Source organism: Stegostoma tigrinum, chromosome 9 (genome assembly GCF_030684315.1).
Source record: "Stegostoma tigrinum isolate sSteTig4 chromosome 9, sSteTig4.hap1, whole genome shotgun sequence".
Taxonomy (NCBI): domain Eukaryota; kingdom Metazoa; phylum Chordata; class Chondrichthyes; order Orectolobiformes; family Stegostomatidae; genus Stegostoma; species Stegostoma tigrinum.
In genome coordinates, this window is record NC_081362.1 from 11,207,383 (window position 1) to 11,229,909 (window position 22,527).

Below are 22,527 nucleotides of genomic sequence, written 5' to 3' on the forward strand. Positions count from 1 at the left end.
CATACTTGTTTTTCACACTGACGGTACAGGTGGTGAAATATTATATTAATCAAATCACCACTAATCTTTCCTATGAGCTGTGTGGGCTTGTGGCCCAAAATCCATCAGGAATGTATCATGCAGAGGACAAATAAGCTGTGTTTAAATAACTGTTTCAAGATGTTCCTATGCATGGCACCATACAGTACAACAGTGCAAACAGACTCTGCAAAAAGTAAGTAAGAGGGAACAATAACCCAATATTGCTGGCTTCTAACTCATGGCTAGACTTTAGAAAGTAGGGTTGACTTTCTTTTCAATTTTTGGTTCTTCTCTTGGTAAGATCAGTTAACATTACAAATGGTCACAATTTCCAAAGGAATTCTCTAACAGGCTCCTTGTGACAAACACCATTTGTCAAGTGGCAAGCTCTGAAACACCACAGTAAGAGTAGTCCTCGATAAGGGGTTCAACACAAGCCAGGACAGGCAACCTCTACCAATGACGCCTCAGTACAAAGTATTTAAGAACTTGTTGAAAGACATAAACAATGCTGCACATTACTGAGGTGTGTCACCACCACAAAGTGGTGTAATCATCACCTTAAACTCAGCAAATGAGGTGGCTCTTCCATGGCTTCAGGGATCTGCAGTTGCTAATTAAATAAAAATAAATATCCTCAGACTGGAGTCTGGCTAAGTGGAATCACAGGCATAAGGTTGTCTCATCATATGCATGCTCAAGTACATTTCCTTTTTACTTTTGTTAGCAAATCACCTATTCAACGAAACAAAGCATTCAAAGAAACTGCATAGTTTTCTAAAGAAATTGCAAGAACAAGAATTCTTGTGTACTCTTATACTAATTAATTGCTTTTTCCACCTTGCCCGTCAAATTGTAAGACATAAGATTATAATTGTATCAGTGATAATGGGAACTGCAGATGCTGTAGAATCCAAGATAACAAAGTGTGGAGCTGGATGAACACAGCAGGCCAAGCAGCATCTCAGGAGCACAAAAGCTGACGTTTCGGGCCTAGATCCTTCATCAGAGAGGGGGATGGGGAGAGGGAACTGGAATAAATAGGGAGAGAGGGGGAGGCAGACCGAAGATGGAGAGAAAAGAAGATGGGTAGAGAGGAGAGCATAGGTGAGCAGGCAGGGAGGGGATAGTTCAGTCCAGGGAAGACGGACAGGTCAAGGAGGTGGGATGAGGTGGTAGGTAGTAGGTAGGAAATGGAGGTGCGGCTTGAGGTGGGAGGAAGGGATGGGTGAGAGGAAGAACAGGTTAGGGAAGCAGAGACAGACTGGGCTGGTTTTGGGATGCAGTGGGGGGAGGGGACGAGCTGGGCTGGTTTTGTGATGCAGTGGGGGGAGCCACGATGGACATGTCGTCTGAGGAATGGGAGGGGGAGGTGAAATGGTTCATGACGGGGAGGTGCAGTTGTTAGTTGTGAACTAAGCGGAGGTGTTCTGCAAAGCGGTGCCCAAGCCTCCGCTTGGTTTCCCCAATGTAGACGAAGTCACACCGGGTACAATGGATACAATATACCACATTGGCAGATGTGCAGGTGAACATCTGCTTGATATGGAAGGTCATCTTGGGGCCTGGGATAGGGGTGAGGGAGGCGGTGTTGGGGCAAGCGTAGCACTTCCTGCGGTTGCAGGGCAAGGTGCCAGGTGTGGAGCAGACAAGGGAGTTGCGGAGAGAGTGGTCCTTCCGGAAGGCAGACAAGGGTGGGGATGGAAAAATAGCTTGAGTGGTGGGGTCGGATTGTAGATGGCAGAAGTGTCGGAGGATGATACGTTGTATCCGGAGGTTGGTGGGGTGGTATGAGAGAACGAGGGGGATCCTCTGGGGGTGGTTGTGGCGGGGGCGGGGTGTGAGGGATGTGTTGCGGGAATTGCGCGCGACGCAGTCAAGGGCGTTCTCGACCACTGTGGGGGGAAAGTTGCGATCCTCGGAGAATGTGGACATCTGGGATGTGCGGGAGCGAAATGCCTCATCCTGGGAGCAGATGCGGCGGAGGCGGAGGAATTGGGAATGGAATTTTTGCAGGAGGGTGGGTGGGAGGAGGTGTATTCTAGGTAGCTGTGGGAGTCAGTGGGCTTGAAATGGACATCACTTTCTAGCTGGTGACCTGAGAAGGAGACTAAGAGGTCCAGGAAGGTGAGGGATGTGTTGGAGATGGCCCAGGTGAACTTGAGGTTGGGGTGGAAGGTGTTGGTGAAGTGGATGAACTGTTCGAGCTCCTCTGGGGGGCAAGAGGCAGCGCCGATACAGTCATCAATGTAACGGAGGAAGAGGTGGGGTTTGGGGCCTGTGTAGGTGCGGAAGAGGGACTGTTCCACGTAACCTACAGAGAGGCAGGCATAGCTTGGGCTCATGCGGGTACCCACTGCCACCCGCTTTTGTCTGTAGGAAGAATCGAATGAGAAGTTGTTGAGGGTGAGGACAAGTCCGGCTAGCCGGATCGGGGTGTCGGTGGAAGGCGATTGGTCGGATGTGCCGGACAGGAAGAAGCGGAGTGCCTTGAGGCCATCTGCATGAGGAATACAGGTGTATAGGGACTGGACGTCCATGGTGAAAATGAGGTGTTGGGGGCCAGGGAATTGGAAGTCCTGGAGGAGGTGGAGGGCGTGGGTGGTGTCACAGACATAGGTGGGGAGTTCCAGGACCAAAGCGGAGAAAATGGAGTCCAGATAGGTGGAGATGAGTTCGGTGGGGCAGGAGCAGGCTGAGACAATGGGTCGACCAGGGCAGGCAGGTTTGTGGATTACGGGAAGGAGATAGAAACGGGCCGTGCAGGGTTGGGGAACAATGAGGTTGGAGGCTGTGCGTATCATCCTCTGACACTTCCGCCACCTACAATCCGACCCCACCACCCAAGACATTTTTCCATCCCCACCCCTGTCTGCTTTCCGGAGAGACCACTCTCTCCGTGACTCCCTTGTTCGCTCCACACTCCCCTCCAATCCCACCACACCCGGCACCTTCCCCTGCAACCGCAGGAAGTGCAACACTTGCCCCCACACCTCCTCCCTCACCCCTATCCCAGGCCGCAAGATGACCTTCCGTATCAAGCAGATGTTCACCTGCACATCTGCCAATGTGGTATATTGTATCCATTGTACCCGGTGTGGCTTCCTCTACATTGGGGAAACCAAGCGGACACTTGGGGACCTCTTTGCAGAACACCTCCACTCTGTTCGCAACAAACAACTGCACCTCCCTGTCGCGAACCATTTCCACTCCCCCTCCCATTCCTCAGACGACATATCCGTCATGGGCCTCCCGCAGTGCCACAACGATGCCACCCGAAAGTTGCAAGAACAGAAATTCATATTCCGCTTGGGAACCGTGCAGCCCAATGGTATCAATGTGGACTTCACAAGCTTCAAAATCTCCCCTTCCCCCACTATATCCCAAAACCAGCCCAGCTCATCCCCTCCCCCTACTGCATCCCAAAACTAGCCCAGCCTGTCTCTGCTTCCCTAACCTGTTCTTCCTCTCACCCATCCCTTTCTCCCACCTCAAGCCGCACCTCCATTTCCTACCTACTAACCTCATCCCGCCTCCTTGACCTGTCCGTCTTCCCTGGACTGACCTATCCCCTCCCTACCTATACTCTCCTCTCTACCTATCTTATTTTCTCTCCATCTTCAGTCCGCCTCCCCCTCTCTCCCTATTTATTCCAGTTCCCTCTCCCCATCCCCCTCTCTGATGAAGGGTCTGGGCCCGAAATGTCAGCTTTTGTGCTCCTGAGATGCTGCTTGGCCTGCTGTGTTCATCCAGCTCCACACTTTGTTATCTCAGACGTAAGATTATACTTTAGTTATGTGCAGATTATATTTCTGCAAAGAACAAAATCATAGGGACATCTTTGGAACCAGCTCAAATCCATGCAATAACATAGCTAACTGAGTTGCTCAAAATCCATACTATAAAAAGTCATACTGTACAATTTTACCTCAAGTGCACCTTCAGTGCAGAAGGCTGAGAAAATTTAGCATGACATTCTGTGCACTCATAAGGTTTGTCTCCAGTATGTGTCCTTTCATGGAGTCTCAAAGCAGTTTTGGAACTCAGTCCTTTACCACACTGCAAACACAAGTGACGCTCTCCACCACCCTCATGAACCTGAAGGTTATGCCGCTTCACATCTTTTTTCCTTTTAAACTTTTTACCACAAAGCGAGCATGGAAAGCGACGCTCTTCAACATGGACATGCCTTTGGTGGCTTTTTAAGTTACAGCGATTAGCAAAAGTCTGATTGCAAGTGTCACAGCGATAAATTATTTCAGGTGTGACACCATGATTCTGCTCTATGTGTTTCAAGTAGCTCTTCTCATATTGAAAGTCTTTCTCACATTTGTCACATTTAAAGTTTCCACCTCTTCTCTTTTTCTCAATCTCATCAGGTGTCTTTTTGGTATCTTCATCTAATTCAAAATCACTGTCACTCTCTACCTCTTCATCTTCATCATCGTCCCCTTCCATCATCCCATCATCTTCATCTGGATCTTCAACAATTTCTGCCATCGTTTCCTTTTTCACTTGGTCTTCAATGACTTGATTATCTTCTACACAGGTCAATTTTTCAGATTCCTCTTCCAAATTATGATCAACCTTCTCTTGCTCGCGAAGCTTGCGAGTATATTTCTTTTTGGGAATTTCCAAAAAGACTTTTCGGCCTGCCAGCCTTCCACTGGCTCGTTTGGCCTTTACACCAAACGATTTACCCATTTTCTTCTCTTTTTCTGACTTTTCCCAGCCTTTGGCTCTAGTGGTTAGTAGCAACGGCTTATAATCTTGATCATGAGATTTCTCTTCATCAGAAATATCTTGGGCAGAGGACACTTGGCAAATGTCTGGTTTTGAAGGAATTGTTGATGTGTTTTGAGGAGAAAGGGAAACACAATGACTGTCCTGTTTATTGTCTATAATTCCTTCTGTTCCCTGGGAATCAGCCAAATTGCCCAAATCCATTAGAGCTGACTCAAGTATCTGTGATTTTACTTGACTGCAGACTTCTGCCAGTTCCCTGCACTTCAATTTCTCTGCAATCTCCTGTAATCTTTGTACCCTCTCGGCTTCAACCTCGACTTTTGCAGTATATACAAAATCCAAAAAAGAGGCAAAGTCTGCCGTGTAAATGTCTTGCAAAGTAACAATAGTAATCTTAGTGTTCACCATTTCATTAAGGAACAGTTCCTTGAAATAACTGCTGGCAGCTGCCAGCACAGCTTTGTGAGCAACAAATTCCTCTTTGTTGCCTTGGTGCTCAATCTGCACAGTTACATCACAGAAGTAGCATAAAATCCGGAGTTTGTGCATTTCATCCAACAAATTTTTAGGAGCTGCCCTTGACTCCAATATAACTTGATTGCTGACCATCTTCCTTTACTTTGTCAAACCCTGCAACATAGAAGTGTTTATAGTCAAACTCAGCAATTATGTTCCTGGCTTGCCTAATAAATTCTGAATTTATTTGACAAATAATAGCACATAATACATCATATATTGTTTCTTCAGATTTTTCTAATTACTCTTAGCATCATTTTTAATCGAACAATCTGATTTCTCATACCTTCATATTTAAATCAATATATTCACTGCATGTGATTGGCTGAAAACAGCTCATTACCAGCCGCGCAGGAATACAGACAAAGCCTATGCAGGAAAAAAACTCTCATTTGTTACACCTCCAAATAACTTTTCTGACAGTACATAGTTCTGAATATCTTGCTCTGAGATCTGAATAATGATACACAAACAAAAAATTAATGGATAAATTTTCTCTTCCCTGTCAAAACGTTTTGAACCATTTGATCAATCAAAAGCATTGCTCTTCATTTACTACTGATAGACACGATAATCTATTTTTTCTGCAGGGAAAAAAAATTCAGGACCACACTGAGAAATAATAGATTACATTAATATTAGAGAAGTACATCACTTCATCGCCATGACTTATTCTTTTGCATGGAAATTGTAAGACAACAGTTATGAGGTAGAAAATCAAACGGTTGGAAAACAACCTAACCCCAATGGAGTGAAGTGCAATGTAGTCCCTACTAAAAAAAAATGACAATTCAATTTTGAATGTGGGATCATGATCTGCCTGCACTTCTCCATCACCTGACCTAAGCTTTGGATGAGGTCTAGTATCAATCAAAATCAATCCATTCCTCAAAATGTTTGCACCTATTCCATAGTACTATCTCATATTGAACTATACTGAGTTGCATTAATATCTGATTCAACAGTGACTTTAGCTTGGGACTCTTATCTACTAAGTTAAAAAGTATCTCCTTTCTCCTTGGTTCACCTCAGCCCATGTGTTCTTAAAATATTTAACAATGCAAGACTCAATCATCTCAAAGCTGTTTTGGCCACCCATCCTGCATAAGTTTCAACTCATTTAAATTGCCATTGCCTGACACTAAATGATAATTGTCCTTTACTCTAGTCCTTGCTAATCTACAATGGTTTCCAATCTTCAAACACATTCAACTTTAAACTTCCATCCCCAAGTTCAAATCCATTTATGAAGCTAAAAATACACAGAGACCTCTAAATGCCCAGGAGAATTCAAGCATGGGGTAACTAAAGAAATGTCATGCTGCAAATAGAGTGGATAGAATCAGCGAGGAGCTGCTCCTCCAGTTGCAGGCTGTTTCTCTCCCATACTTGTTGCTAACAGGCCAAGTATCTTGAGCCTCTTGTGCATATTTCTATGCATTCATCCTATCATCAGGGGCATGTTTTTGACCATCCACGCCCTGCGCTCTGGAGGATCATAAAATTTTCCAACACCTTTTCTGCTTCAGGATTGAATTCAAATACCCTGGTCATTACCAAGCATTCTTCAATCCTGCTTCTGAGCTTTTATCAAGTTATTATGAAGTAGTTCTGCTAATTTTTTTTTAAATTAAAAGATCTATGTACATGCCAATAGAAATGCAGTGAAGACTACAGGCCTTAAAGCTGAACAAATAATGCAAGTCAGTTAGTTTAAATAGTTTTTAAAAAAAGAAACACTTACTTGTGAGGTTTAGTATGCCAGAGACAATTGTGTCATGACCGTAAGATGATCAGTATTCTGGACTTGAAGTACAAAAATCTAGTGTAGATTAAATTCTGGTAATGCTTCCAACCTTAATACAGACAAATGTGGTTGTTAAAATAAAAATAATGAGCTAAAGTGCTCATAAATGCTGATTTTAAGAATATTGCTGCAATTTAAAAACATACATTGAGGAAGCTATGCTGTGCTTTGGCATGATTAAAGCAAATAGCATTTTTGCACATGCAAGAGAGAAGGAAAAATCAAACCATGGGAAAGGCTGGAAAATGTCCACAAACAATATAAATATTCAATTAGACTAAATTCTGTTCATGTGTTATATCACCCAGTAGGGAGATGCCACACAACCATAGGATGCATCATTTTCAGAGCCAGCAGTTAGGAAAGAGAATAAGCAGGAGACTTGGACTAAAATTCCTCAGTTCTCCAACTCAACAATAATAAAAAAATGTGACAGTACTTTCATCAGGAAGCTGCACTGGTGTTGTATTTTGCAACTTTGTGGTACTTGTCAGAAGTTATTAGTGATATAGCTTTGATTGCTTGAGATTACACCGATTTAAATCCAAGGTCATGTATACCTAACTTCAAAAACTTCTGGAGTTCTTAGAAGACCTCCACAGGAGCAAGCTACAAAACAAATGAACTCATTCAGTGCAGAAAAAATTCCATGCCTGCAATGTAAGAATGAAAGCTCATGAAACAACAGTACAATTTCACCAGATGGAGCTCCCCACCCCCTCCCCGTCCATCCCCCAGGAACAGCTTTGGGAGCTGGTATGATTGTAGATTTTGTTGTACATTATGAAGTGGAATATCAAATTGAAGAACAACAGACTTTTAATATACACGCAGACAGTCATGCATATTCTACAATCATGATGGTCACTGCGTGACTTTAGAGAGTGTTAGGTATTCTGGACCAGCAAAATTGTCTTTAATAGCATATGTGGAAATAAATTAACTCTTCAAGTTTTGCCAGATTACCTTTTGAGATCTGACAGTATTTATGTTCAACATACCACTAGAGGATACAATGGAATATGTCTAAATTCAACAAATAGAGGGGATCCAAATATGAATAACAGAAATTCTCAGAGTTCCAAATTTTGGTCTTGCATGCATGGTACAGCAATTCACCAGACAGTGGAACAAAAACAAGTACAGGCAGCAAACAGAATTTAGTTTCTCCTAGGAAGATGATTTAAATCAGACAAAGTGCAATAACTTAGATAAGGCCCTGCCTCACTAAAATTTCTGTGATTTATCAGGAAGATAAACACACCATTGCCCCAAACAGTATGTTTTGACTGTAAGTCAACAGATTCCATTGTAGGCTGAATCACAAACTGTCAATGAAAGGAACAGATTTAATGGGCTGACTGGCTTTTTTGTTTCATACTTTAAAGCCTTGGTACGCTGGGATGGATAGACAGTTGCAACTTCCATATCCATGAAGTTTTCATGGCCTTCATGAGCACAGTACTTTGTGGCAACATTTAGCAATGGACATTATAAGAGTAGAGGCGCACTGTTCAGTATACTTCAATCTAGGAGAAACTTGTATTGAGAATTATTGATGGGGACAAACAGAATATTATTTATTTCACAAATACGAGTATATTTACAGGAAATGTAAACCTACTAAACTAATCACAATATGGAAACAGCTCAGTTTTTCGTCAGCTCAGTTTTCTCAATATTTTGAAACAGTGGAGGTTCCTAAGATGGGAAATATAAAATTATTAGATAAGCTTGAAGAACCATCTTGGAAGATGATCACGTGTACAGCTCTGCCTGCAACACCATTATCCACTCAAGGCCGATCTCAAAACTCCATGACCATGGTCTCGGCTCCGCCCTCTGCAACTGGATCCTCAGCTTTGTGACACACAGGCCGTAATCAATGTAGATACAGAATTACACCTTCTTCACAATAATACACAACACTGGAGCCCCTCAAGAATGCGCCCTCATCCCCATACTGTACTCCCTTTACAACTACGATCATGTTGCCAAAACGAACACCATGACAAGTTTGCTGCCAACACCATCGCAGTAGGACGGATATCTAAGGATGATGAGTCAGTCAAACTACAGAAGGAAGGTAGTAGGCTTGGTGACGTGATGCAATGAAAACAATCTGTCTCTCAATGTCAGAGAAATAAAGAACTGAAAGAACACAGGAGAACACGTCCGCCCCCATTTAAATCAAAAGAGCTGAGGTTGAGAGGGTGAAGGCATCAAGTTCCTTGGAGAGACGCTAACCAACAACCTGTCCTGGATTTCCCATGTAGATGCAACGGTCAACTTGGCACAACAATGCCTCTTCATCATCAGGCAGCTCAGGAAATTTGGCATGTCCATGAGGTCCCTCAACAACTTCTGCAGGTGTGCCATTGAAAGCATACTGTCCTGTTGCATAATGACCTGATATGGCAACTGGTCTGCCTAAGACCCAGTGAACCTACAGAAAGTGGTATGCACAGCCCAGACCATCACAGAAGCCAATCTTCCATTTAAAGGCTCCACTTACATGGCTCGCTGCCACAGAAAGGTTGCCAACATCAAAGACCCATCTCAACCCAGTAATGATCTCCTACAACCTCTTCCGTCATGTAGAAAATACAGAAACCTGAATGCATGCATGTGTGGTTCAGGAACAGCTTCTTCACAGTGGTTATCAAACTGAGAATGGACTCTCTAATCTCAAATAACACTGATTTTGCTAACAGTGATCTTGCCTAGCCCACACCCTGTGCAACGTAACCTGTAAGCCTCTAAGTATTTTTAAACTGTACATTCTTTGCTTACTATTATCTCCCTCAACCACTCATAAACAAAGCTTTTCACTGTATTTCTGTACACATGACAATATATAAACCACTCAAAATTATAAACCAAAACAAAAACTGGCAGATTTGGAAAACTATCATATGAATGAACTGCATAGTTAGTTTAAAAATTTTGAGATGGGTATTTGTAATGATAACACACGTTAATGCCAAGTGTAATGAAATTGTTAACTTGTTCATAAAAAAATTCCAACTTGCTTACTGCTTGGGGTAAATTCTACAATATGTTACATGATAGACCAGATTGAAATTAATGAAATTAGTTACTTTGACTGCAATTCAATGAAATAAGCCAAGGACTACAAAAACTTCTAAATACTATATTTTTGTCAAACTCTAACTAACACTTGCAGGAACTGTCCCAGTAGGGATTCTATAAAACGGATCTTTATTGTCTGGAGTTTGGGGAAGGCAAGAGGTGATCTCATTGAAACGTGTAAAATTTGCAGTGTGTTGGACAGCATTGAGTTTAGGACCAAAAGAACTGCGGATGCTGTAAATCAGGAACATTGAGTTTAAATCAGGACCATTGAGTTTAGGACACCTGGCTGAACAGTCTACAGTCACGGGATAAGGAGCACAATAATTTCATTCAGAGACAAGAAATTTCTTTGTTTAAAGGGTTGAAAATATCTCCAATGATCCACCCCAGTGGGCTCTGAATGCCCAGTCAATTAGTTTGTTCAAGGTTGAGACATTTAGATTTTTGGTTTCTAAGCGAGTAGAGGAATATAGCATAAGGCAAGAGAACAGAGTTGAAAAAATGTTTGCCACGATCGCACGAAGTGATGCAGCAGGTATGAGGGGCTTTGTGGCCTCGTCATAACCTGTTTCATACCTTTTTAGACATTCATGTTAGGTAGGTAAAACAGCGAATAGGTAATTAATTAAAGCAAAATAACTGCATACAACATTTGTTTCACTATAAATGCAATGAAGCCATCTTCTGTTTTAAAATGGTGTTCTATAGAATGTTTACTTACTTCTGATTCATATCAGCTTAATGGTCAACTGGTTAGTTTGAATGTTACACGCAATACATATTAATCACTGCTGGATGTTCAATTATACAATCAACATTCTCATGTCAGATTACTTTGTGCTGCTGTGAACAGTCAAAAGGACCAAGCAAATGCTACGTTGATATTAATAAGTCTACTGCTTTGTAAAGATTTTTTTAAAAAAGTTGAAGAGCAACATGTTAATTAACAGCTTTATAGAAGTGTAGACGGTGGAGGGGGGTAGTCGTGGAGATCCTTTTGAGGTTTGTAGATAATGAAAGCAACAAATTGCAACGACTTAGCAATTCATCTCCATTAAAGAGGTTACAGAAGAGCAGGGACTAAGTCAAAATTTTAATATGCAGGGACAGAAATCAACTCAAAATGAAAGAAGTTTGCCTTCCAGATTCTTGTCTCTCCATTGGAGATGATGACCCTGGTACAGTACCACTGAGAATAACAGGGCACAATGATCATCTGGAATTGTTCTAATTGCCACAAAAGGGGTAAGGGACTGGAAAGTCATGAGAAATTCTCAACTGCAAAACCTAACTGGCTATGGGATAGGGTCAGATGTGGGTCAGGGATCATGGGCATTTCCTTGTCCAAGACATCTTGTTTATTGGCCCTGGGGGCTGGGGTGGGCAAGAGGCTCTTTCAGTGCCTTGTATCCATCTAGGGTGCAACTGCACGCAAAAGGTGCAGGGGCGTGGGGAGCGAAAAGGTGAGTTAAGTTCATTCTCCAAAACTGCAAGTTGTGGAGGCAAAGAAATGAAACAAAAAGAAAATAGGAAATGTTCTGACCACCATTGCAACCCGTCCCCCCAATTCACCCACACTCTCCACCCCTCCCCACCTTCCAATCCCAATGGCTGCCTTTGCTACTCCCTCCACCTGTCTCCCCTTAAGACAATAATGCTTCCCTTTCCTCTGCCCCTGGGGCTGTCGCAGTCTCCCCACCAATCCCCAAGGGCCCGGACTCTTCAGGTTTGACTTGTCCTCAGCCTGAAAGGGACAAGACTGAGATATTACCGAGCACACCTTAGCCTACTCCCACCTCCCCGCGACGCGAATAACATTTCCCTTCCCCATCCGGGTCACACTGACCTGCTCGCTCTCGCTCTCTCCGGCGGCCTGGGACAAGTGTGAAGAGTTGTAGATGTGGGTAAGGATTTGGGGGAAGGTGTATGTGTAGTGGGGTGGGGGGGGGAGAAGGCGGTAGGTCCCCACACACACACCCCCTCCCCCCGCAGGCCGGCAGGCTCTAGGTCGCCATCAGACGCCTCTCGCGCTGGGCCCTCTCCCTCGGGCACGAGCAAGCGGCGAGGTGGTGGAGGAGGCGGAGTAGTAAGGGTGGCATAGGCGCGCGGGAGCGTACGCGCGTGCACAATCTCCCAAGTAAGGGGCGGGGCGGGGCGGGGAGATGAACCAAGCGGCCGCTCCTCGCGCTCCCGGCACCTGCGCACAGGGCGCCGGAGCGGTCTGCGCCTGCGCCCTGCGACAGGAGCCGACGAGTTGGCCACCCGTCGCCAGTCTTCCAATGCGCCTGCGTGATGCTCGTTCGTCGTTCGCTCCGCCTCTTGCTTCCTCACGTACTGTGACGGCGGCGGCCTTCGGGGAACGGTGTCAATCAATGCGGAGATAGCTGGTTCGAATCCAGCCGAGGCAGATGGTGGAATTTGAATTGGAAATCTGCAATTTGCAAATTAAGTGTCTAACAACGACCATGAAACTGGTGCTAACTGTCAGAGGAAAAAAAACCCATCTGGTTCACCAATGTCCTTTTAGGGGAGGAAAGGGCTGTTCTTACCTATATGGCCTACGTGAGACTCAACATTCACAGGAGTGTGCTTGGCTCTTCACATAGCAGGCCATTCAGCTTCTCGAGCCTGCTCACCCATCCCCATTTAATAGGTACACGTTGCCAGCCACGAAGTAGACCCGGCAGAGTTTCGGGTGAAGCTGATCATTTCTGGGTTCTTCCCAAATTACAGGGGAAGACAGTAAAGGCAGAATTGGACATGGGCACAGTGAGTTCCTAATTCCCAAATGGGTCTACTGGGAGAAATTAAGGGCACTACCAATGCAGCCTGTCAAGATCAAAATGACAGACATACACGGAATGAGTGATGCCACTAAAGGGCTGTGCACTGGTGAAAGTACATTTAAGGGACTTGCCTGCAAAATCTCCACTTTACATGGTTAAAGGCAAACACCCTGCGTTTTTCAGCTGTGCCAGGTTACAAAAATTAAAGTTGAACAGGGCATGGTTAATAGGCTGGTGGACTCAAACTCGAGTTTACAAGAAACCCTGGACAAGTATGAAGATATCTTCTTGGGAATCCTGGGGGAAATGAAAGGAGTCAAAATTAAAATACTGCAGGATCCAGATGTTCATCTGAGTAGTCTGAAAGTGCATCCAGTACAGTGTATGCCATTCAGTCTATAGTGGAGGTGGAACTGGAACAGCTGGTGAGGGTGGGAGTGTTGGAATCAGTGAATGGGCCACTCCAATTGTTCTGCTCTTAAAAGCAGACGAGGACTTGTGGTGAATTTAAGGTCACAATCAAATGTGCGATCAAAACCCACTCCCACTGGTAGAAGACCTATTCAGTGTCTGGTAGGTGGAAGGAAATTTGCAAAAAATAGATCTGTTGCAGGCCTACTTGCATCTCAGCTGCTGCTGATGATAGTGACACATAGGATTTTTCCACACTGAGCACTGTTCTTTAGACATCAAGTCGTAGCTCTGTTTCAGAGGCCATAGTCTAAGTTTTAAGTTAGACTCCAGTGTTATCTGGTGTACTGCGTCCAGTTCTCATATCCCTATTGTAGGAAGGATATTATTAAGCTAGAGAGGGTTCAGAAAAGATTTACCAGAATGGAAGGTTTGAGTTATATGGAGAGGCTGGGACGTTTTTCACTAGAGTTTGGGAGATCGAGAGTGACCGTTTAGAGGTTTATAAAATGATAAGCGGTACAGATAATTTGAACGGCAGTTGTCTTTTTCCTAGGGGATTTCAAGATGAGAGGGCACGAGAGGATAAAGGTTTAAAAAAAGACACGAGGAGTAGTTCTTTGGACAGAGAGTTGCTAAGTGTGTGGAATGAATTTCCAGAGGAAGTGGTGGATACAAGTACAGTTACAACATTTAAAAGACATTTAGGTAAGTATATGAATAAGAAATGTTTGGAGAGGTATGGGCCAAGTGCAGGCAGGTTGGACTAGTTTAATTTGGGATTATAACAACCGAAATAACTGTATGTTGTAAATCAGGAACAAAAACAAAGTTGCTGGAAAAGCTCAGCAGGTCCTTCCTTCTGAGGAAAGGTCACCCAACCCGAAACGTTAACTCTGTCTTTTCCCTTCACAAATGCTGCCAGACGTGCTGAGTTTTTCCAGCAACTTTGTTTTTATTCATAATTTGGGATTATGTTTGCCATGGACTAGTTGGACTGAAGGGTCTGTTTCTGTGCTGTATGACTCTACCTGCATGATACTTTAGTCACTGGCTCCATGCTACAGCAGCATTTGAGAAACTTTGATGAAACCCAAAAAAGTTTGCAGGAGCATGGCCTACAAGTTAAAAGGGATATGTGAATTTTTTGGGCGACTCCATTAAGTACCTGGGCCATGTCATGAATGGTGAGGAACTAAATAAGGCACCCAAGAAGATACAGACCATCATGAAGGCCCTGAGACCAGAGAATGTGTCTCAACTGTGATTGTTCTTGAGACTTGTCAATTATTATGGCAAGTTCGCTCAGATATGGCAACTGTGCTAAAACCCTTGCAATGGTTGCTGGCAAAGGGTGGCCATGGAAAGGGGTTCCAGATTGTGAGGACGGTGAAACAAGCCTTAAAAAGGTCAGAAATGTTAACTCATTTTGACCTAAAGTTACCACTACAGTTAACATCAGTAGAAGACCAGAAGAGGCACTGATGCTCACTCCAAGTGACCCAAAATGGCAGTTATGAACTGGGTATCAGCAGAAGCAATGACAGATTTACTGAAGGAAATATTTGCCAGGTTTGATAACTCCAAACAAGTCATGAGTGATAATGGTCCACAGTTTGTGGTGAAGGAGTTCAGGGGATACCTGAAATAGCATGGACTCAGACACGTGAGATTGGCTCTGTATCACCGAACGATAAAAGGCCAAGTGCAGAGATTTGTGCAAACCTTGAAGCAAGCTTTAAAAGCATTCCAAGAGGAGGGTTCATCGGGATGGTCACTCTGCAGGTTCCTCACCATGTACCTTAATGCTGCACACAAGAACCAAGTACTTGCTACTGTCCTCAAAGTTCAACTGCCAGCTCAGAACCATGCTTGACTTGTTGCTGGAAGAGACCAGAGGGGTAGTAAAGTGTAATCAAGAGAGACAGATGGCTGGAAGTACAAGAACTTCAAAGAGGAGGATATTCTGAAAAGGAGAAACTGTCTTGGCCAGAAATGAAATGCCTGGAACAAAATGGGTTCCAGTGATGTGTATCCATAAAAATTGGTAACAGTCCTTGTGGAATGTTGAATTTCCTTAGCCTTCTAAGGAAGCAGAGACCTTGTTGTGCTTTCTTGACCATTGTCACTGTGGATGGGCCAGGACAGATTGTTGGTGATCATCACTTCCAGGAACTTGATGGTCTTGACCATCTCCACTGCACCTCAGCACCAGTGACGTAGTCAGGGGTGTGCGCCCTCCACTCCGATTCCTGAAGTCAATGACACGCTGCTTTGTTTTGCTGATATTGATGGAGCGGTTGTTGTTTTTCACCATGCTGCTAAGCACTCAATCTTGTTCCTGGATTGTGTCTTATAACTGTTTTGAGATCCGACCTACAACAGTGGTGTCGTCTCTAAACTTGTAAGGGAGTTGGGAGCTGCATTTGGCCACACAGCCTTGAGTGTATGAGTATCGCAGAGAGCTGAGACTGCAGCCTTGCAGGGCACTAATGTTGAGGACTATGGTGGAGGTGTTGTTGTCACCTTACTGATTGTGGTCTAGGAAGATGAGGATGCAGTTACAGAGAGAGGAGCTGAGACCTAGTTTGAAGGCAAAATTGTAGTCAATGAGTATGGTGCTCAGACCTCTCAAATGGCAATTCTGATTTCTCTCTCTGCACCTTCTCTGCAGCTGTAACACTGTATTTCTGCAATAATGGGAACTGCAGATGCTGGAGAATCCGAGATAACAAAGTGTGGAGCTGGATGAACACAGCAGGCCAAGCAGCATCTTAAACGTCAGCTTTTGTGCTCCTAAGATGCTGCTTGGCCTGCTGTGTTCATCCAGCTCCACACTTTGTTATCACTATATTTCTGCACTCTGTTCCGCTACCCTGACGCACTTTGTATGGTGCAATCTGCCTTTATAGCACAGAAAACAACACTTTTCAGTGCACCTTAGTATGTGACAACATTAAATCAATCAATCAGTCAAAGCCAAGTTTGTGGTTTAGCCAGTTATATGGTAGATGAAGTTTGGTGTATAGCATGAGCCAAGACAATTTCATGCAAAGAACGTGGAGACATCATAAAAGATAAGGGGTGCTATAAAAGGTATGTAGGAACAGAGAGACCTTGGTGTATATTTATATAAATCATGAAAAGTGTTAGGGCAGCTGGAAGGAGCAATTTATAAAACATACTGTATACTGACTTTCATGGCGGCATAGAGCAGAAAAGCAGGGAGGTTGTGCTGAACTTGAATAAGACACCTGTTAGACTTCAGCTTGAGTAGAAAGTGTATTGACACATTGGACAGACTGCAAAAGAGGTTTTTAAGAATGATTCCAGGCATGCCAAATGTCAATGATCAAAATCAATTAGAGAAGTCTGTATTGTTTTCCTTGGAGAGGAGAAGTCTATGAAAAGGTTTGGATGAAGTTTTCAAAATTATGAAGTTTCTGGACAAAGAAAAGCTGTTACCTTTGGTAAAAGGATTGAGAATGAAAGGACACATAAAATAATTTGCAACATAAGCAAATGTAATATGAGGAAAATAACTTGTTTTGTACAGCAAATAGGGTTTGCAATGCACTGTTTAGAGGTGTGGTGGAGGCAGGTTGGAACAATGCACTCGAGGCCATTGGATAATTATCTGAGTAAAAGCAATGTACAGGATTACTGAGAAAAGGCAGGAGAAAGATAATCAAAATGTGCGTTCAGAATCTCAGGACAGATATTTTAGACAAAATAGCCTCATTTCTGTCATTTTAACTATTGTGATTAGTACATTTATTGCAACTGTAATTAAAATATATGAGTTACAATATTTATTTCACCAAAGACAAAGATTAAAAACTTTTCATCCTGGAAGAGGTTACATAAAGCTGTTCATGTGTAAAAACAAGTTAAGGAATAGAAATACAAATTTCGTCAAGAGTCTGGTTTTGTGACTCAGTTATAGTCATAAAATATGAAAGCCTAATTGAGAGCTGTTTTCTTCCAAAGCTGAAAAGGCAGACTTATATCTGTTGGACTCTATAACTTGAGGAATGAACCATTTTCTTGAACTTTGACCTGTATTAACTTTAGCATCTAGCATTGAAGGAAAGAGTTGTCAAAGCATCAATTTGTTCGATGACAAAGGCCTTTTTGTACCCAGTAGAATCAATCCTTCCTTGAATGTATCATATATACTCAAGTAACACTCAATCTTATGTAAGGGCTGTCCCAAATTGTTTATTTTTCATTTATCTTGTGTACAAATCATTCTCCAATGCTTACCCAAACATCCTTCAATTTTGTAGCTTTGAGGAGTAGGGTTGTAGGGAACAGTCATTTTTACACTTACTGTTTTATCATTAAAACATCGCGAATATCAGCTGAAAGCCTAGGACTGCTGTGTCTTGATGATTCAGAACCACGGCCAGCAACAATCATCAACATCATTGGCAGCAATGAAAACACAGGAATCTAAATTACAGAGTATTAATCAGGCAAATGTCCATCCTCTACATCTTGTACAAATATTTGGCCTCAACTTGCTTTTTACATGAACATATACAGTAGGTTTGTGTAGTGGCATACCTATTGGACTTAGACTGTGCAGAATCTTTGCAGGGTATTAGAGGGATTTTCTCCTTCTTCTACAGAATTAACAATAACATATGTTTTAATTCACCTGACAGCTTTTCTGAAATATTTTAATTCAAATCTACTAAATCTTCATTTTTTTTTTAGTTCAAAGAATAGTTTTCAATAAAATTGTATCAGATTTGTGGAAGAGATACGCTATTGAAGCATGTTGTCTTGTACTCATTAGGACAGATGTAAGAATGTTGAACAACAATTTATCTTGCACAAGGAAGTATGTTGAGTAGTTGACAAGTTGCCTCTGATTGATCAAGACATTGTTATTACAATCGCACAAGTGAACAATTGTTTACCATCCTTTTTGTTTAATTTACAAAAGGTGCCATGTCTGGACATGTTGCTTTTGTTTGCAGGGGTCTGGTCCACGTGTATCAATATAGTAGCTACTAAGAAGTGCGAGTGGGCTACATTGAGAGTCTGACTAATCATCTTAAATGGTTATGTGTAATTCTAAGTACGTTTGGAATTGTTTATCAAAATTTGTCCAATTCCACAATCAAATCTGTTACACATTATGTACTGAGTTTTGCAAGTGCATGCCCATTGAGTATGGCCAGTACTCCATTGTAAACAGCCAAAGGAATGAATTATAAACGATCTGCCAATCATTGGAACATACAGCTCATTTACCCACCAGTACACCAGCAATGAAATTCGTATATCACATGACCTATTTGTGTAGTGAACAAAACATACTTTTGGATTGAGTGTAGCATCCCGGAAGTGGAAAATCCCATTGTGTTGCTATCGCATAATAGTGACGTGAAGCCAAGCTTCACCTACTGCTCAGATGTTTCCCATATCTTGTACTTGCAAGGTAATTTGAGGTAGTCTGGTACTTTTCAGATCCAATTGTGACAGCCTTATGCCTGTTTATGAGTATATGTGATACACTGCCTCATAATGTTTTCCAAAAGTGTCTGGAAACCTTGGTAACTGTGAGGCAGGTAGAGGGATCTTATGTAGCACTTGAAGGGCCTTAGGCCTTGATCTTGACTAACTAGAATGAAGTATTTGCTGCCTTTTTGGATGAGTATAGAGTCTTCAGGGATGATGGTCAAATTGACACAGGAAGCCATGCAAGTAGGGAAGCGAAAAGAAAAATGATAGTGGTGAAGGATAGAGAGGATGCTTTGTGAACAGGATTGAGACATGATGTGTTGCCTACGTTGTGCCAAGCTGAAGAAGATCTCAAGTTAGATTTAAGTGATACCAGAGAGGAAGGGGGAGGATCCAGTTGTTGTGGTCCATGTTAGTGCCAACTCCATTAGTGAGAGTAGGCAAGAGGTTCTTTTTGGGGAATATCAGGAATTAGAAACAAAACTTACCTGGTCTGGCCTACACGTGACTCCAGACCCACAGCAATGTGGTTGACTCTTAACTGCCCTCTGAGCAATTAGGGATGGGAAATAAATGCAGCCTAGCTAGTGATGCCCTCATCCCATGAACGAATAAAGAAAAAAAATTACAAAACAAAACCTCAAAAGTTGTAGTCTTTGGATTATTACCTGAACCACACACAAATTGGCAAAGAGATAAGATCAGAGAAGTAAACATATGGCTAAAACAGTGAGATGGGAAAGAGGAGTTCTATTTTGTGCCGCATTGGCATCAGTATTGGGAAATGGAAGGTACTGTACATTTGGAATGGGCTTCAGATAATTGACCTGACACCAGGATCTTAGTGGAAAGACTAAACAGGGTGATCACAAGAATTTTAAACTCATTAAGTGGGAGGGGTGTGGAGTGTGTTCAGGAGAGGTTATACAATTTTTCCACAACAAGTAACAGAACAGAGAATGGAAAAGGTCAGGAATCTAACATAAGGCACAGCAGACAAGTGGATGGGGGAAGCGGTCAATGCAGGACTAGAGATGTTGTACTTAAATGTGTGCTGTATATGAAACAAGGTATATAATTTGTTCTGTAGCTTGAAAGTGGTACATATGATATTGTAGGCATCACAGATGTCTCTTCCAGGGGATCAGGGCTGGAAACTAAATATCCAAGATATGTGTCCTATCAAAAGGTCAGATAGATGGGCAATGACAGCAGGGTTGTCTTCTTAGTAAGAAATGAAATTAAATTGAAAGTGAAGTAATATAGGGTCAGAAAGCACAGAATCTATGTGGCCGCATTGAGGAACTGCAAAGGAAAAAGACCCTGATGGGAGTTATGTACAGGCCTCCTAGCAGTAATCGGGCTGTGGGGAAGGAAATAAATCGGGGATAGAAAAGGCATGTAATAAAAACATTATTACAACAATCACGGGGGAATTTCAATATCCAGGTGGATTGGGAAAATCAGATTGGTACCAGATCCCAAAAGGGATCTGTGCAAGGTCTGTTTTGAATTAGCTTGTGGCAGAACTCACTGGGAATAAGCAATTCTGGATTTGGTAATATGTAATGAGATAGACTTGATGAGGTAGCATGAGGTGAATTAATCTCTCGGGGAATTCATTTTGCAACTTGAGAGGGAGAAGCTGGAATCAGATGCAAGAGTTTTCCAATTGTGTAAAGGTAACTACAAAGACAGGAGGGAGCAACTGGTCAGAGGTAATTGGAAAGGGAGCCTAGCCAGGAAGATGGTGGAACAACAATTGCAGGAGTATCCAGGGTTAATTCATGGGCTCAGCAGAAATTCATTCCAAGGAAGAAGAAACATACCAAGGGATGGACAAGGTAACCACGGTTGACAAGTCAGAGACAGCATAAAAGCAAAGGAAAAAGCATACACTGTGATGAAGATTGGTGGGAAGCAAGAGGATTGGGAAGCCTTTTAAAAACTCAGCATAGGACAACTAAATAGGAATTACAGAGGAGAAGATGAAATATGAGGGCAAGCTAGCTAGTAATGTAAAAGAAGGAGGCAACAGTTTGTTTTTGATATCTAAAGAGCTAAGAGAGAGGAAAGAACGGACACTGTCATTTTCCAATAATCCATTCTAGAAATCGTAATGGGGAATAAAGAAATGATGGAAGAAGCTAATGGAACTTTGCAGTGTTGTTGGTGGAAGACATCAGTAGCTTACCAGAATTTCGAGTGAGTCGGGGATAGAGGTGAATGTGGTGGCCATCACCAAGCAGATGGTACAGAGGCTGTGGTAAGGTCTGAAGGTGGATAAACCAATGGGATCAGATGGACTGCACCCTAGAGGTCAGAAAGAGATAGCCGAGGAGATTGTGGAGGCATTGGTACTTTCAGAAATCACTTGGGTTAAGACAGTTTCCACAGGACTGGTAAATGGCTAGGTAACACACCTAATTCAGAAGGGAGAAGACAGGAAATTATAAGTCAATTACCCCAAACTCAGTTGTTAGTAAGATTTGAGAGTCCACTATTAAGAAGGAGATTGTGGAGTATTTAGAAGTGCATGGTAAAATAGGGTTGAGGCAGCATGGCCTCATCAGGGGAAGGTCATGACTGACAAACCTGTCAGGATTTTTTGAGGAGGTAATGGGCAAGTTGGGCAAAGGAGAGCCAGTGGACATGATTTATTTAGATTTCCAGAAAGCCTTTGACATGGTGGCAAACGGGAGGCTGCTAAATAAAAGTACATAGTGTTAGGGACAAGGTACTGGCAAGGATAGAAGATTGCCTGGCAGAAGACAGGCAGTGGGGATAAAAGTCTCTTTTACAGAAATGGCAGCCTGTGACTGTTGGACTGTGCAGGGGTCAGTGTTGGGACCACAACAATTCATGTTATACATTAATTATCTAGAGGAAAGAATTGACAGCATTGTTGCTAAGTTTGCAGATGACACAAAGATCGGCAGAGCAACAGGTAGTATTGGGGAACCAGGTGGCTGCAGAAGAACCTGAACAGACTAGGAGAATGGGCAACGAACTGGCAAATGGAATACAGTGTGGGAAAGTGTGAGGTTATGCATTTTGTAAAGACTTTGTAAATCTGAAGTACAAAGGAACTTCGGAGTCCTTAAAGTTAACATGCATGTTCAGCAAGTGAAGAACGCAATGTTTGTATTCATTTCAAAAGGATTAAAATATGACGGCAGGGATGTACTGCTGAGGCTATATAAGGCACTACCAAGACTGCATTTGGTATACTGTGAGCAGCTTTCAACTCTGTGTCAAAGGAAGGATATTCTGACATTGGAAAGGGCCTGGAGGAGGTTCACTAGAATGATCCTGTGAATGAAGGACTTGTCATATGAGGAGCAGTTGAATACTCTGGGTCTGAAATCAGAGTTTAGAAGGAATAGGGGGTCTCTGATTGAAACTTTGCAGAATACTGAGAGGCCTGGATAGAGTGGATGTGGAGATGGTCCTACAAGTAGTTCAGACTACAATCCAAGGGCACAGTCTCAGAATTGTTGCAAAGTTGGGTAGAGTCCTTGCGGATTGGGAGCAGGAAGTTAGAATTTAGTGTTTGGTTCACAATTATTATGTGAACTAACAGAAAAAGATTGTACCACTTTCAATACATTTTATAAGAATATGTGTCATTACATGTGATAAAGAATGAACACAGATTGTTATGCCAGT

The 22,527-nt window shown here is 42.8% G+C and overlaps 1 protein-coding gene across 4 annotated transcripts in view; it reads right to left on the reverse strand.

Annotated features, from left to right (window-relative positions):
* The window catches only part of gzf1 (GDNF-inducible zinc finger protein 1), a 31,729-nt gene extending 19,459 nt beyond the window's left edge, over positions 1-12,270 (reverse strand). For 2 of the 4 annotated variants that reach the window (XM_048535735.2, XM_048535730.2), the window contains exons 1-3: positions 12,033-12,270; positions 7,028-7,139; positions 3,950-5,397 (exon numbers count right to left, since the gene is read on the reverse strand). In XM_048535735.2, coding sequence (XP_048391692.1) covers positions 3,950-5,376 — 1,427 coding nt within the window. In that variant the 5' untranslated portion in view covers positions 5,377-5,397; positions 7,028-7,139; positions 12,033-12,270. Of the gene's footprint in view, positions 1-3,949; positions 5,398-7,027; positions 7,140-8,714; positions 8,792-10,907; positions 10,927-12,032 lie in introns of those variants that run through there. The other 2 variants (XM_048535731.2, XM_048535734.2) reach the window with 2 other exon arrangements.
* Between the last annotated feature and the right edge of the window lie 10,257 nt (positions 12,271-22,527).